The sequence below is a fragment of the Macaca fascicularis genome, chromosome 18 (assembly GCF_037993035.2).
Source record: "Macaca fascicularis isolate 582-1 chromosome 18, T2T-MFA8v1.1".
NCBI lineage: Eukaryota > Metazoa > Chordata > Mammalia > Primates > Cercopithecidae > Macaca > Macaca fascicularis.
Window position 1 is genome coordinate 17,416,152 of NC_088392.1, and position 13,696 is coordinate 17,429,847.

Consider the following 13,696-nt stretch of genomic DNA (forward strand, 5'->3'; position numbering starts at 1 on the left):
GGCAAGGAGGCAAAGTCTGTCTGATGGGAGGCGGTGAGGGACCAAATTAGGAGAGTATCCATTCAAATAAAGTGAAAAGGATTGATCAGAGGAGAAAAATTAAAGATGGAGAAGAGTCAAGCTTGTATCTGCATTTTTTTTTTCTTTTTTTTTTTTTTTTTTTTGAGACGGAGTCTCACTCTATTGCCCAGGCAGGAGTGCAGTGGCATGATCTCGGCTTATGGTAACCTCCATCTCCTGGGTTCAAGCTGTTCTGCCTCAGTGCCCCCAAGTAGCAACTGGGATTACAGGGATGCACCACCACACCCAGCTAATTTTTGTATTTTTAGTAGAGACGGGGTTTCGCTATGTTGGCCAGGTGGGTCTCCAACTGCTGAACTCAGGTGATCCCCCCACCTCGGCCTCCCAAAGTTCTGAAATTACAGGCGTGAGCCACCGCTCCTGGCTGTATCTGCGTTTTGAAAGGGAGGAGGAATAGTCTGGGTTTTCTCCCAGATTTCGGGGTTGGGTATCTGAGTAGGTAGGGATTGGTTCTGGGAATACAAAAGGAGAGATATTTGGGGCCAGGGCAAGGGAGCAAAATAATTTGGTTCTAAACTTGTTGAGTTTTAGTTGCTTGTGGAGACAATCAAATGGAAATGTTGGTGAATATTTGCATATGCATGTGTAGAACTAGGGAGAGTGAACTAGGCTGGAAATAAGGATTTAGGAATTATTAGCATACAGGTGGCAGTAGAGGTTGTAGGCATACAGAGTCACATCCTGGAGAGTATACAGAGTAAGCCAAAACAAAGACCAAGGTAGAAATTCTATGGATTAGCGACATTTAAGGAGAGAGAAACGGGAGCCTGGAAAAGAATTGTTAATCAAAAGTAAAACCAGGCCAGGTGCGGTAGCTCACATCTGTAATCCCAGCATTTTGGGAGGCCAAGGCAGGCGGATCGCTTGAGCTCTGGACTTCGAGACCAGTCTGGGCAACGTGGTGAAACCCCCTCTCTACAAAAATTAGCTGAGTGTGGTGGTGCATGCCTATAGTCCCAGCTACTCCAGAGGCTGAGGTGGGAGGATGGCTCGAGCCCAGGAAGTGGAGGTTAAAGTGAGCTGTGATCACACCCCTGTACTCCAGCCTGGGTGACACAGTGAGACCCTGTCTTAAAAAAAAAAAAAAAAAAAAAAAAAAAAGGACTAAAACCTAGAAGAAAATGATGTCATGACAGCCAAGCAAGGAGACACTGTCAGGGTACTTGTTGTGTGTGTGAAGTGCTGCGAAGAGGGAGTGAGATAAGCATAAGATTTGGCTGTCAGGAGGCAGAAAGCATTGCTGTGTGAGAAATAGCAGATCGGGAAACTGGGATGAGTGTGGGTATTCGGGATTTTGATGTGGAGGCAAAGAGTTGAGTGAGATGTAGATAGGGGAACCGAGGAGCTGAGGAGAGATGGTGTGTAGTTTGTGTTCTGCAGAAGTGAGTCTGAGATAGGACAACACATTTTTCTGCTGAGGGAAAAAAGGAAAGATTGGAGAGAACAGTTGATAGACATGTCATTGATGGAGTAAAGGTCAGCGGAGGAAGGTGGGGATCAGCTCCACAGCAGAGCAGAAAGAATTGGTCTCGACAGACAGGGCCTGGGACACCTTTTCTCCTGAGGCAGGTAATTGTAGAATTTACCCCATTTCTCAGGGTTTTCTAAGGTGGATGTGTCTGGGTCTCCTAAGTGGAAAAGGACAATTCCACATGTTCCCAACCTTTATACTTCCATATTGATAACTGGATCCTGAGTGATCCTGGGGTGATACATCATTCAGTCTTGTGTCAGCCACTGTAATAGACTCTGGGAATATAAAGAAGTGAAGACAACAGATATAACTGCTGTTCTCCTAGAGCTTACATTCTAACCGGGAGAGAGAGGCCAATAAATGAAAAGAAAAACAAAAAAACTTTGTGCGTGCTCTGAAACACACACGCACGCGCACACACACACACAAAGATCATCAGCCTTAGGTCACTGCAAACCACGTAGGGTGGTGAGTCCCAGCCCACACCTGATGAATATACTTCATTGTCACATACGAGAGGGAGAATCAATGAAGGAGACTGAGAAGGAGCACCAGAGCGGTGGGAGGAAAACCAGCCAAGTGGTCGTAGGGGACTCAGCAGAGGACAGTGTCCAAGAAGGAGGAAATAATCAACTTTCAATGTCAGAAGATCGAGAAGACAGAGCTGGTGTTTGGATCTAGCATACTAGAGAGCCTTCATAGGAGCCGTTTTACTATGTGATAACGGAAAGAGAATAGAGGCCACTCTGGTGAGATTTTTGACTCTAAAAGGTAGCAGAGAAACAGAACTAACACTGAACAGTATTTTGTTATCAAATAAGACTTTTTAAAGGAGGGCTGTTTGTACGTTGATGGAAATATCTAGTGGAGAGAAATGTTAAGAATGACAGAAGTGAAGTAATTAAAAGGAAGAAGATACTGAAAAAGGAGTAGGGGAATTTTTTTGTCATTCGTTAAACAATTTTGAGTACCCGTTGTATGCCAGCACCATTCTAGGCGTGGGAAGCTCAAGGTGAAGTCCTGTCCTCATGGAGCCTACCTCCCTAAAGGAGACAGCCAGTGGGTGAGTGTACAGGTAAATATAATGACAGTAATAGGATGAGAGAGTGCAGCGGGGGCAGATAGCAGAGAGCAGGGATGAGGTACAGCCTTTTCTATAGCAAATTAGGGAGGGCCTCTCTGAGGACTTGCCATCTGAACTAGGACTGAAAAGGAGACATCATGCATCTATCTGGGGAAAGGAAGGAAGAACATTCTAGGTGGAGGGCTCCAACTGCTCAGGCTGCCTGAGTGCAGGAGGATTCTAGGGTTCAGAGGAGAACCACATGTAGCTAGGGCCCAGGTTATTTCAGACCTTTTAGGTCAGCTCTAGCATCAGGATTTTATTCTTTTCAATGGGAAGCCATCGAAGGTTGCCTTGTATGTTTTCAGGTAGCAAGGGTGGGAACAAACTGACCACTCACGAGGCTGGATAGTAGTTTTGACATATATGATAGCAGATAGAACTAGGGTGTTAGCAAGGGAGAGGGTGGAGGATTATATTCAGAAAGAAAATGAGCTCTGGCTGAAGAGGGAAGATAAGGTTTGATGGACCAGAGCAGATAGAGCTGGAAGAGGGGAAGACAGGCAGCAGACTCTGCCAGTATTATCTGTCTGAGACTGAAGAACTGAAGAACTCCAGTCAGTTGTGAATGATAAGAGCCAATACCTCCAGAGGCTGCAGGCAGAAAGGAATGAACTAAATGCAAAAGTTCACCTATTGCAGGAGGAGCTGCAGCTGCTGCTGGAACAGGGCTCCTGTATGAGGGAAGTAGTCCGGGCCATGGATATGGAGAAAATGTTAGTCAAGGTATATCCCAAGGGCAAGTTTGTCTTAGGTGTGGACAGAAACAGCGACATCAATGACATGAGACCCAATTGCCAGGTGGCGCTCAGAAATGATAGCTACACACTGCACAACATCATACCCAACAAAGTAGACCCACTGGTGTCACCAGTGATGGTGGAGAAGGTGCCAGCCTTGATTTAAGAGATGATTGGTGGACTGGACAAGCAGATTAAAGACATCAGAGAAGTGATCGAACTGCCTGTTAAGCATCCCAAGCTCTTTGAAGCACTGGGTATCGCACAACCCAAGGTGGTCCTGCTGTGTGGACCTCTAGGCACTGGGAAGACACTGTTTGCCTGGGTCATGGCTCATCATATAGACTGTACTTTTGTTCATATCCCTGGCTCTGAATTGGTACAGAAATTCATCAGGGAAGGGCCAAGAATGGTGAGGGAGCTGTCTGTCATGGCATGAGGACCCGCCATCTATCATCAGCTCCATCAACTCCTTGCAGCTGGAGGTGGGTTGTGGAGGGGACAGTGAAGTGCACATTGTGCTGGAGCTGCTCAACCAGCTGGACAGCTTTGAGGCCACCAAGAAGATGGAGGTTATTGTGGACCGCTGCTTCGCTCAGGGCATGTCAACAGAAAAATTGAATTCTAGCTGGACATTTTGAAGATCCATTCTCTGAAAAGGAACCTGACCCAGGGGATCAACCAGAGAAAAATTGCTGAGCTTTTGCCAGGAGCATCAGGGCCTGAAGTGAAAGTCATATACAGAGAAGCCACTGTATATGCCCTGAGGGAACAGCGAGTCCATGTCACCCAGGAGGACTTTGAGATAGCAGTAGCCAGCGTCTTGCAGAAGGATAGAGAGTAAAACATGTCCGTCAAGAAACTAATGGAAGTGTATGGATGTCCTTTCTATGGATCTCTCCGGTAAAGCTTTCTAGAATGAAAAAATAAAATAATTAGCTCTCCAGAATTAACCATAGAGACCATAGAAGACATGGTTAATTTTATTTCAAACGAAAAATGCTAAGAGACATGGTTAAGTTTATTTCAGGTGAAAAATGTTAACAGAAATAAGGTTGAGATGGGGCATTCATCAGCGGAAAAAAAAATAGATGCATATCCTCTTAATTCATCGTCTTTGATTAAAGATTTAACATGTGCCACTCAGTACAGTGGCTACATGTGGCTATTTTAATTTTAATTACATAAATTCACTCCTCAGTCACACTAGCCACATTGCAAGTGCTTAGAAGCCATACACAGACATTCTCATCAACAGGGAAAGGCTGGTTTAATTACTACTATATTTGGAGCTAGATGCTTAAATAATACCCACTTCAGTGTAAGAGATTTACTTACCTTAATAAAAATCAGTGTGGTGCCACAGTGAGACCTGACTCAATGAGAGGAACAAGTGGCTGAAGAGGTGAGTGGCACAGCATTTCAAAATCACCTGAGAAGAAAATTATACTTAGGATAAGAAAGAACTTATTTCTAGGCCAGGCACGGTGGCTCACGCCTGTTATCCCAGCACTTTGGGAGGCTGAGGCGAGTGGATCAACTGAAGTCAGGAGTTTGAAACCAGCCTGGCCAACATGGTGAAACCCCATCTCTACCAAAAATACAAAAATTAGCCAAGTATGGTGGTGGGCACCTGTAATCCCAGCCACTGGGGAGGCTGAGGCAGGAGAATCGCATGAACCTGGGAGGCAGAGATTGCAGTGAGCCAAGATGGTGCCACTGCACTCCAGTCTGGGCGACAAGAGCGGCGAGACTCCATCTAAAAAAAAAATAAAAAACAAAACCAAACAAAACAAAAACAGAAAAGAAAAAGGATTTATTTCTGCTATGTAGCTTAACCACTGAGACTTTGAGATGCATTTTTTTTTTCTTTTTTGAGACAGAGTCTTGCTCTGTCACCCAGGCTAGAGTGCGGTGGCGTGATCTCAGCTCACTGCAACCTCTGCCTCCCGGATTCAAGCAATTCTCCTGCCTCAGTCTCCCAGGTAGCTGGGACTACAGGCGCATGCGGCTATGCCTGGCCAATTTTTTGTATTTTAGTAGAGACGGGGTTTCACTGTGTTGTCCAGGCTGGTCGTGAACTCCTGAGCTCAGGAGAATTTTAGTTTGTGATAATTGTAGATTCACATGCAGTTGTAAGAAGTAACAGAGAATCCGGCCTTCCCTTTATCCAGTTGTCTCCAGGGGCAGCATCTTGTAGAACTGGGACAATATCACAACCAGGATATTGACTGATACATTCCACCACTCTTACTCATATTTTCCCAGTTTTACTTGTCCTCATGTGTTTTTATGTGTGTGGGTGTGGTTGTGTTTGTGTAGTTTTATCACATGAAGATATGTGTTACATTTTGAGAGTTCTTTATATATTCTGGATACTGGTTCTTTGTTAGATATGTTTTGCAAATATTTCTCCCAGTCTATAGATTGTCTTTTCATCCTTTTAACAAAATCTTTCAGAGAGCAAAAGTTTTGTCGTGAGGTCCAGTTACCGTTTTTTTCTTTTATATAGTATGCTTTTGATGTCAAATCTAAGAACTCTTTGCCCAGCCCCAGATCCTAAGATTTCCATGTTTTTTCTAAAAGTTTTAGCTGGGTGCAGTGGTGTGCACCTGTGGTCCTGCTACTTGGGGAGGCTGATGCAGGATGATCACTTGAGCCCAGGAGTTTGAGGCTAGCTTGGGCAACATAGTGAGATGGAGCCCCGTCTCAACAAAATAAATAAGAATAAAAATTTTGCAGTTTTACATTTAATTCTGTAATCCATTTTTTAGTTAATTTTTGCAGGAAGTATTAAGTTTAAGTCAGGATTCTTTTCGGTGTATGCTTATGGATGTCTAGTTCCTCTAGCACCACTTCTTCAAAAGCCTGACTCGGTGCCATTGACTGATTTTTTGCATCATTTTCAAAAATCTCTTGGCTTTATTAGTATGGATTTATTTCTGGGAGGTTTTAAAAAAAATTCCACAAAAGTAGACCATGTTTTTTAGAAGATGTGAAAAAGTAGAAAATGAAAAATCTATGAAGTTTTATCAAAGATAAGCTCTGTTAAATTTCCTTCCCATCTTTTTCCTGTGCTTTTTTTTTTTTTTGCTGTTGTTTCAAATAAATTCATGCTACATACAAAAAGTTGTGTCCTGCTTTTTAAAAATGCCCATTATTAGCACTTTCCATGTTATTACAAATATTTCTTAATATTATTTTAGTGATCCTTTGATATTCTGTTTTGTGGCATCCTTATGATTTAGGTTTCCAGGTTTTGTTTTTGTTATTTAAAAGACCTCTCTGATTAATATCTTTGCTCAGTAAACCTTTTAGTTAATTGCTAGATTGAAATATATGAATGTTTTTCAGATTCTTGATATTTCATTGCCCCATTGCTTCTGAAGGGGTTTCACCCCATTTACATCTCCACTGTTGTTATATCTTTTAGATTAAAGCAGCATTTAATTTTTTAGAATTTCCCTAAATACTTGTTTAGTTTGAATTTTCAGATTCTGTGCTCGCTTCGGCAGCACATATACTAAAATTGTGAATTTTCAGATTCTATTATTTCTTGTTAGCCCTAAAATTAACTTTAGCTAAGTGAAAATTACATGTAAATGTTAGCGATTGGTACTAAAGTAATATTCAGTAACATTTATTCATATAACAAATGTAATTTGCATCTTATCAACTTGTAATTTATAATAAAATACAGTTGTGAGTTAGAAAAAAATGATTTTTTTAGTTATTGTTTATTTTTTACTTATTTTTGTTTGTTTTCTTTAACAGTCCAGCAGGCTAAGAAGCTTAAAAAAAAAAACTTTCAATGTGATTATTTACTTCAAATTTATGTTTATGCTTTGATTTAAATGTTATTATTTTGCCTCCCTCAAACAGAAAGCGATAGATCTGGCTAGCAAAGCATCGCAAGAAGACAAGGCTGGGAACTACGAAGAAGCCCTTCAGCTCTATCAGCATGCTGTGCAGTATTTTCTTCATGTCGTGAAATGTGAGGCCATCGGTTATATTTTATTTAAAAACACGAAAAGAAAAATTTATTCTATTTCATATCTAAAAAATTGAAATATAATGCCAGAAAATTCTAAACTATCCATTTGTTAAAAAAATTAAAAAAAAAAAAAAAGTCCACTTTCTTTCTAGTGATTTTTAAGTAATGAGACTTAGCTAGCAAATGTGACAGCCATCATAGTTATTACTTTGTATACCGAAACATCTTAAAATGTAGTATGGTCAGAGGAAAATAGATTGGGAGACATTTTATTTGTGTCTTTACAGATATGTATTGCATGTTTACCATGTGGCAGGCACTGGGGATACAATAGAAAAAAAATGGATAAAACCCCAGCCTTCATGGCTTTTAAATGGAATGTAGTTGGATAATTGAAGATGTTATTTTGAACTTCTCTCATTTAGTTTTGAGATTTTATGTTAAAGTGAAACTAAGAATGAGTCATAACCTGTAAGCTATGTGGGGCTCATCCCATCTACTGCATGTGTTGCCAAAGTTCACCTGAAAACAGCTCTGACAGAGGCCTTCATGTAGTAAAATTATGACACTGGTATTACACAGAATGTATGGGATTTCCATCACTTTACTCTTCTGAAATAAAGCTTTTGTAGACATTCATGGAAATGATTAATACTGCTTTCCTTCTATTTGTCTTTCTTATCATTGGGTTTGTGGAAGACAAGCAACTTTGAACTATCTGCAAAAAATGTAAGGGAAGAGTGTGAAAGCTTCAGAATATTAAATAATTTCCTGTTAGTTAACATTAACTTAAAATACCCTGCTGTCTTGCTCAGATTGTTTCTGACTCAGACCCACTGTTGGTCTCCAACCCTGCTGGGGGAAGGGGTAGAAAAGAGGTAATAATCATTGACTACGATGAGTTAGAGATGCTCTTCCCTCCTTCTCCCAACATAGAATTTCCTTGTCTAAAAAATACATATTTAAGAGTTCAAACCTTTTTACACAGAATACTAATGGAAAAAAATCTCTGTCATTTCTCTTTGATAGATGAAGCACAGGGTGATAAAGCCAAGCAAAGTATCAGGGCAAAGTGTACAGAATATCTTGATAGAGCAGAAAAACTAAAGGAGTACCTGAAAAATAAAGAGAAAAAAGCACAGAAGCCAGTGAAAGAAGGACAGCCGAGTCCAGCAGATGAGAAGGGGTACGTGTTTAAAGTTGTTCAATTTTATTGTGGCTTTTAGCTTTTGATTTGTGAAATAAATTTCTTTTGTTTAAAACAGGTGTCAGCAAACTGTGGCTCATGGGCCAAAGCTGCCCAGCTGCCTGTTTTTGTAATAAGTTTTATCAGAACACAGTCGTGCCCATTCTTTTACATATTGTTGTCTAGGGCTGCTTTCGTGCCATGACAACAAAGTTGTGTGGTTGTGTGGAGACTATATGGCCCACGAAACCTAAAATATTTACTTGTTTGGTCCTTTACAAAAAAAGTCTGCTGACCCCTAGTTTGCCAAGCTTAATGGATGATATTCCTCAAACATCGCTTCCTGACTGCCTGCCAGTAGTAGGGGAGAATGCTTGTAGGAACAGCACTCAGTTACCCTGTGGTCTTTAGCTAATATCGAAGCTTAAGATTATAGGAGCGACCTGAAAATTAAACCTTTGACCATATGGAAAAAATGAAAAGTAACTCCAACAATGTAAACTTTTTTCAGATTATCTTATGCAAAATTTTTTGATGTGAATTTGTGTTAGACTTGCTTTATGTTGTCATTGTAAAGAAAACAACACAGCACAGCATAACTTATAAACATTGAAACCGATTTTTGGCATGTCTTCTAGATGGGAGATGTATCACTTCTAGATGCAGAATTTGTTTATTCAGTACATGACATATGCATGCCAAGTTTGTGCTGAGCACTGGGAACATATTCTAACCACATCCTCTCTGGCTCTCCTACTAATTGATGCCAATAGTTCCAGGTAACATACCCTTAAGAAAATGAGACTCTGGAATGGAGTTATCTGGCCTGGTTGGGTTTGAAAGCAGGGAGGTTCTGCTCAGCTTTAGAGGATGCGGTTCTCATTGTTCATGGTATGCAGTGGTACAAGTTACTGAAACGATGCCCTGTGGTCACAAGGAATGAAGTGCCTTTTAGGCAATGCTTTGGGGCTTTGACCGTTTAGAGGGACATGAGGAATATAAGAACCAGTGTTGACTTGGCTGCTTCAAACTAAGTGGCAGAGTTTGAAGGAAATGATAAGCTCAAGCTCAAGGTTTTATATTCTGTGTTCAAGATGTGATCGGGGAACTAGGGAGTTTCTGTGAGACCCTAACAACATTTTATCTTCTTCATCGATAACATTGACATAACAAAAATCAGATGATAGTCCGATGTGATGAATTACTGAATTTCAACTTAGGGTTTCTTACATGAAAGTGAGGACATTTAGTATAAAACAGGGACTCCAAACATGAAGTGAAAATATTGGGAAGAATTTAGTTGACCGTGACTGCCTGGGACCTCCAGCTCTCACTGAAACTCCCTTGACCGCAGAAGCTTCTCTTCCCTTGTGCATAGAAGCTCTTCTGGTCATGCTTGAAAATCCTGTAAGGATCTCTCTTGAGATAATTACCTGACAAGGTGATGCCAGTTTTTCTCCTGTACTGAACAGCAGTCTTCATTTATAGTAGGACCCACTTTGGCTAATTTAAGCAAAAAGGGATGTATTATAGGTATTACCTTACAGAATAGTGGGGCCAGGGAATCAGACTTGGATCACAAGGAGAAATGGCCAACAGTACCAAGGTTGTTCAAGTAGGGATCCCACCGTTGCCAACAACTCTGCCAAGCACTGATGGTGCTTGGGAGCAGGCAGTAAAACCTCTGCGCAGCTCCCTCAGCAAAACTAGTCTCCTTGTGAGTAGCCCCCACCTTCTTGGAAGAATTTAGGTCTCATGTGGAACCCTAGCTGCAAGGGAGATGAGAAACGGCAGTTTGTTTTTAATAAGGACAGCCTTTATAGTACTGGACAGCATGATAGTAGGAGGTTCAAGTGAGTGTCAAGTGAATCTGTTTTGCAGTGTCTGCCTCACCCACGGCCCCACCATCCTATGATAACCAAGGCAATTCCATTTTGGCATAAAATATGTCATGCTTTTATCCCCTTTTATATGTTATTGTTTTTAAAATGATATAATGCCTTATTTTTGGCTTTATCACTTTTATACTTAACATTGTATCAGGAACATTTTTCCAATAAACTATTCCTACATCGCTTTTAAATGTTGCAATGTATCCTGTCATATGCTAGTCCCTATAATATGTTACTTTTTCCCTTTTTGCAAACGGTGTGTGTGTGATTATCCTTATGGTCAAATCCTTGAACTTTTCTAAAATTATTTCCTCAAGATAAATTCCTAGATATGAAATGCCTCGATCGACCTACTTGTTCTTTTGAGTGTAGTTCATTGTCCTCAAGAAGCTTCCTCTGTCCTTTGGAACCCCCAGACTAAGGGTTGTACCTTAGATAATTAGTGTTCCAGATTTTTTTCCTCCTAATATGACCTCTTGTTCTAATTTATATCTTGCCCAGTCCTGATGTTTTCACTGTTGTTGCTTGCAACTCTTCTGTAATTCATCTTGAATCCTTCATGGAGTGATGTGTGGGGCATGCATTTATGAATTAATACATACCTAAATATGTCATGGGAATTTGGAGCTAGTTCCTGACTTCATTCTGATCTTTTTGTCCCTTTCCTTTACATGATTCTCTATTGATGATAACGTGCCTGCTTCCTATTTTATTTACTACGTTCTTTAAGTAAGCATAGCTTTTAATGTAAATGTCTGATTTTGCCACTTAAATTACAAATATTTCAGGTTATTTTTTCCTTCATTTTTGCCTTATTTGATAGCAATGAGTGATCATTTGAATATATTAAATTCTTTTTATTAGGAATGACAGTGATGGGGAAGGAGAATCTGATGATCCTGAAAAAAAGAAACTACAGAATCAACTTCAAGGTTGCTTTAGATTTCATTTTTAAATTTACTATCCTATTAAAAAGACTCAAAGTGAATTGTCTATTTGAATTGTTTTTGTTCTCCCTCTGTATTTAAATGAAGTTTAAGAGCTGGCTTTGGTTCCCAGTAGTCATGTGCTGGCTTTGTTTAGAGTGTGTTTTAGGGTTTGCCCTCTAGGATCATGGTTTGGCCTTTTTTATATAGTAAAAGTTTTGTTGGCTTCATATCTGCTTTTAAAAGGCTCTCAGTCCACTTGCTCTTTGATTTTGTTTATTTGCCCCCTTTTAGGGAAGGTAACATTTATACTCTTAGCACACTGCAAAATGTGATGGTATTAAAATTTACTACTGTGAGGGGCGCAGAAGTTAGGACTTACACATGGCTTTTATTGCCATTGCTGTAGCTCACTTATTGATAGTTTATTTTGTTTCTTAACTGCTCTTCATCTGCTTTTCAGTGTTCCTGTTTACATTTAAGTGTTTAAGCTTTCTGTGTTTACCTTCCACACCTGTGAAGCCCTTAAATTCTGTTCTGCTATAGCGTAGTGGCATAACCGAGGGGACATAGATTTTTGGCTCCATTCAGATCTTCATTCTGTTCAAGGGTCTGCCACTTAGAAACTTTATAATTGTGAGTGAGTGACTGAGCCTCTCAGAGTCAGAGTCCCTCATCTGTAAAATAGAAATAAGCAATAACTTCCTTTCAGGGCTTTTAAGATTAATGACAGTGTAAAAACTACCTAATATATCTGACGAAGTCTAGGGACTCAATAAATGGTAGCTCTGTTTATCTAAAAAGGCATCTATTTGTTGGCTGGCTTTGTTAGTTGCTGAGATTTGATTATTCTTTGAAATAAATTATCTAACAATTTTGCAGATTGAATTTTTTGCTCACCCGATGGTAGTATGTATTTTGTTCATTTGAATCTTACCAAATAGAATGCATAACTGGAAAGGATTTCCATTTTATAGGTTCAGACTTAGTTACTGAATAGTGAAAATACCTACCTTAACCAAACTTTTAGCCTTGCTATACTAGTGTCTCCGTTTTGGTAATATTTTTGTCTTGCCTACCCTACTGGGATGTCTAGGAAAACACTGTAGGATAATATGTTGACAACAGACCAGGTAATGAGGATAGAAAACATCTTTAGGTGCCAACAACCTCAGTGGTAGGTGTCGTCCAGGAGCGAAAACTTGAGTTTACACTGCTGTGTCCCCACCACCTGAAACTGCTGGCATGTACTGCCCACTCAGTTGGCATTTATTGGGTAACCCTGTGGTCTGTGCCAAGTGGCCTTATTCCAGTTGTAAAGCAAGATACTTTTTCTGTCTGCTCTTTTGGTTTTGGTTTTGTTTTCCTGCCCCAGGTAAAAATCAGTTGTATATCTTTAATTTTGAAAAAGATACATTTTTTTTCTTTTTTGTTTTTCTGAGACCGGCTCTCACTGTGTCGCCCAGGCTGGAGTGCAGTGGCGCGATCATGGCTCACTGCAGCCTCAAACTCCTGGGTTCCAGGGATTCTCCTACCTCAGCCTCATAAGTAGCTGGGAACACAGGCACACACCACCATGCCCCGCTAAGTTGAGTTTTTTTGGTTTTTTAAGCGATGGGGTTTGGCCATGTTGCCCAGGCTGCTCTCAAACTCCCGAGCTCAACTGATTGGCCCACTTCAGCCTCCCAGAGTGCTGGGATTACAGTTGTGAGCCACCGCTCTTGGCCGATACAACCAGTTTTTAATAGGGATTTCTCTAAATTCCATATCACTTATAAGGGCCAGAAATGTAAAACAAACAAACAAAAACCAAATACTTAAAACATTTAAATGAGGAAATGTATTTGAAATTTTGGGATGAAATAGAATATGAAAGGAGTCCTAGCCTTTTATGTTTGAATATCCTTTTTTTTTTTCCTACTTTTTAATGGTTTGCTGCTGGATTTCATACTATTACATATTTTTTGAATTTTTCCTTGTTTTTTGAACAGTATTTTAAATCTTTTACTTCTGTTTTAGATTATGATATGAAGGGTATATTTGTTAAAATTAAGAATTGGTTTGTGATTTGAGTTTTCTGTTAGCTAATTTTATTCAGTGAATTTTTGTGATTAAATAATATACTAGTGTAATAAATAGTATAGTCAAAGACTGGATAAATTTATATCACTGAAGTACATTCCATTTGTTAGCATTTTTCAGTAGTCCTATCCCCCCCTTTTTAGTTTTGCAAACCATGTCTAGTATGAGATTATCAGTAAACATTCCAAAGTCACCTTT

At 40.0% G+C, this 13,696-nt stretch overlaps 1 protein-coding gene and 1 pseudogene across 1 annotated transcript in view; both read left to right on the plus strand.

Annotated features, from left to right (window-relative positions):
- Window positions 1-13,696, plus strand: part of VPS4B (vacuolar protein sorting 4 homolog B) — a 32,840-nt gene that overhangs the window by 2,864 nt on the left and 16,280 nt on the right. The window contains exons 2-4 of the mRNA XM_005586521.4: window positions 7,301-7,412; window positions 8,442-8,598; window positions 11,355-11,422. Of these exons, the coding sequence (XP_005586578.3) occupies window positions 7,301-7,412; window positions 8,442-8,598; window positions 11,355-11,422 (337 nt within the window). The remainder of the gene's footprint in view (window positions 1-7,300; window positions 7,413-8,441; window positions 8,599-11,354; window positions 11,423-13,696) is intronic.
- Window positions 3,010-4,438, plus strand: LOC141409021 (26S proteasome regulatory subunit 8 pseudogene; annotated as a pseudogene).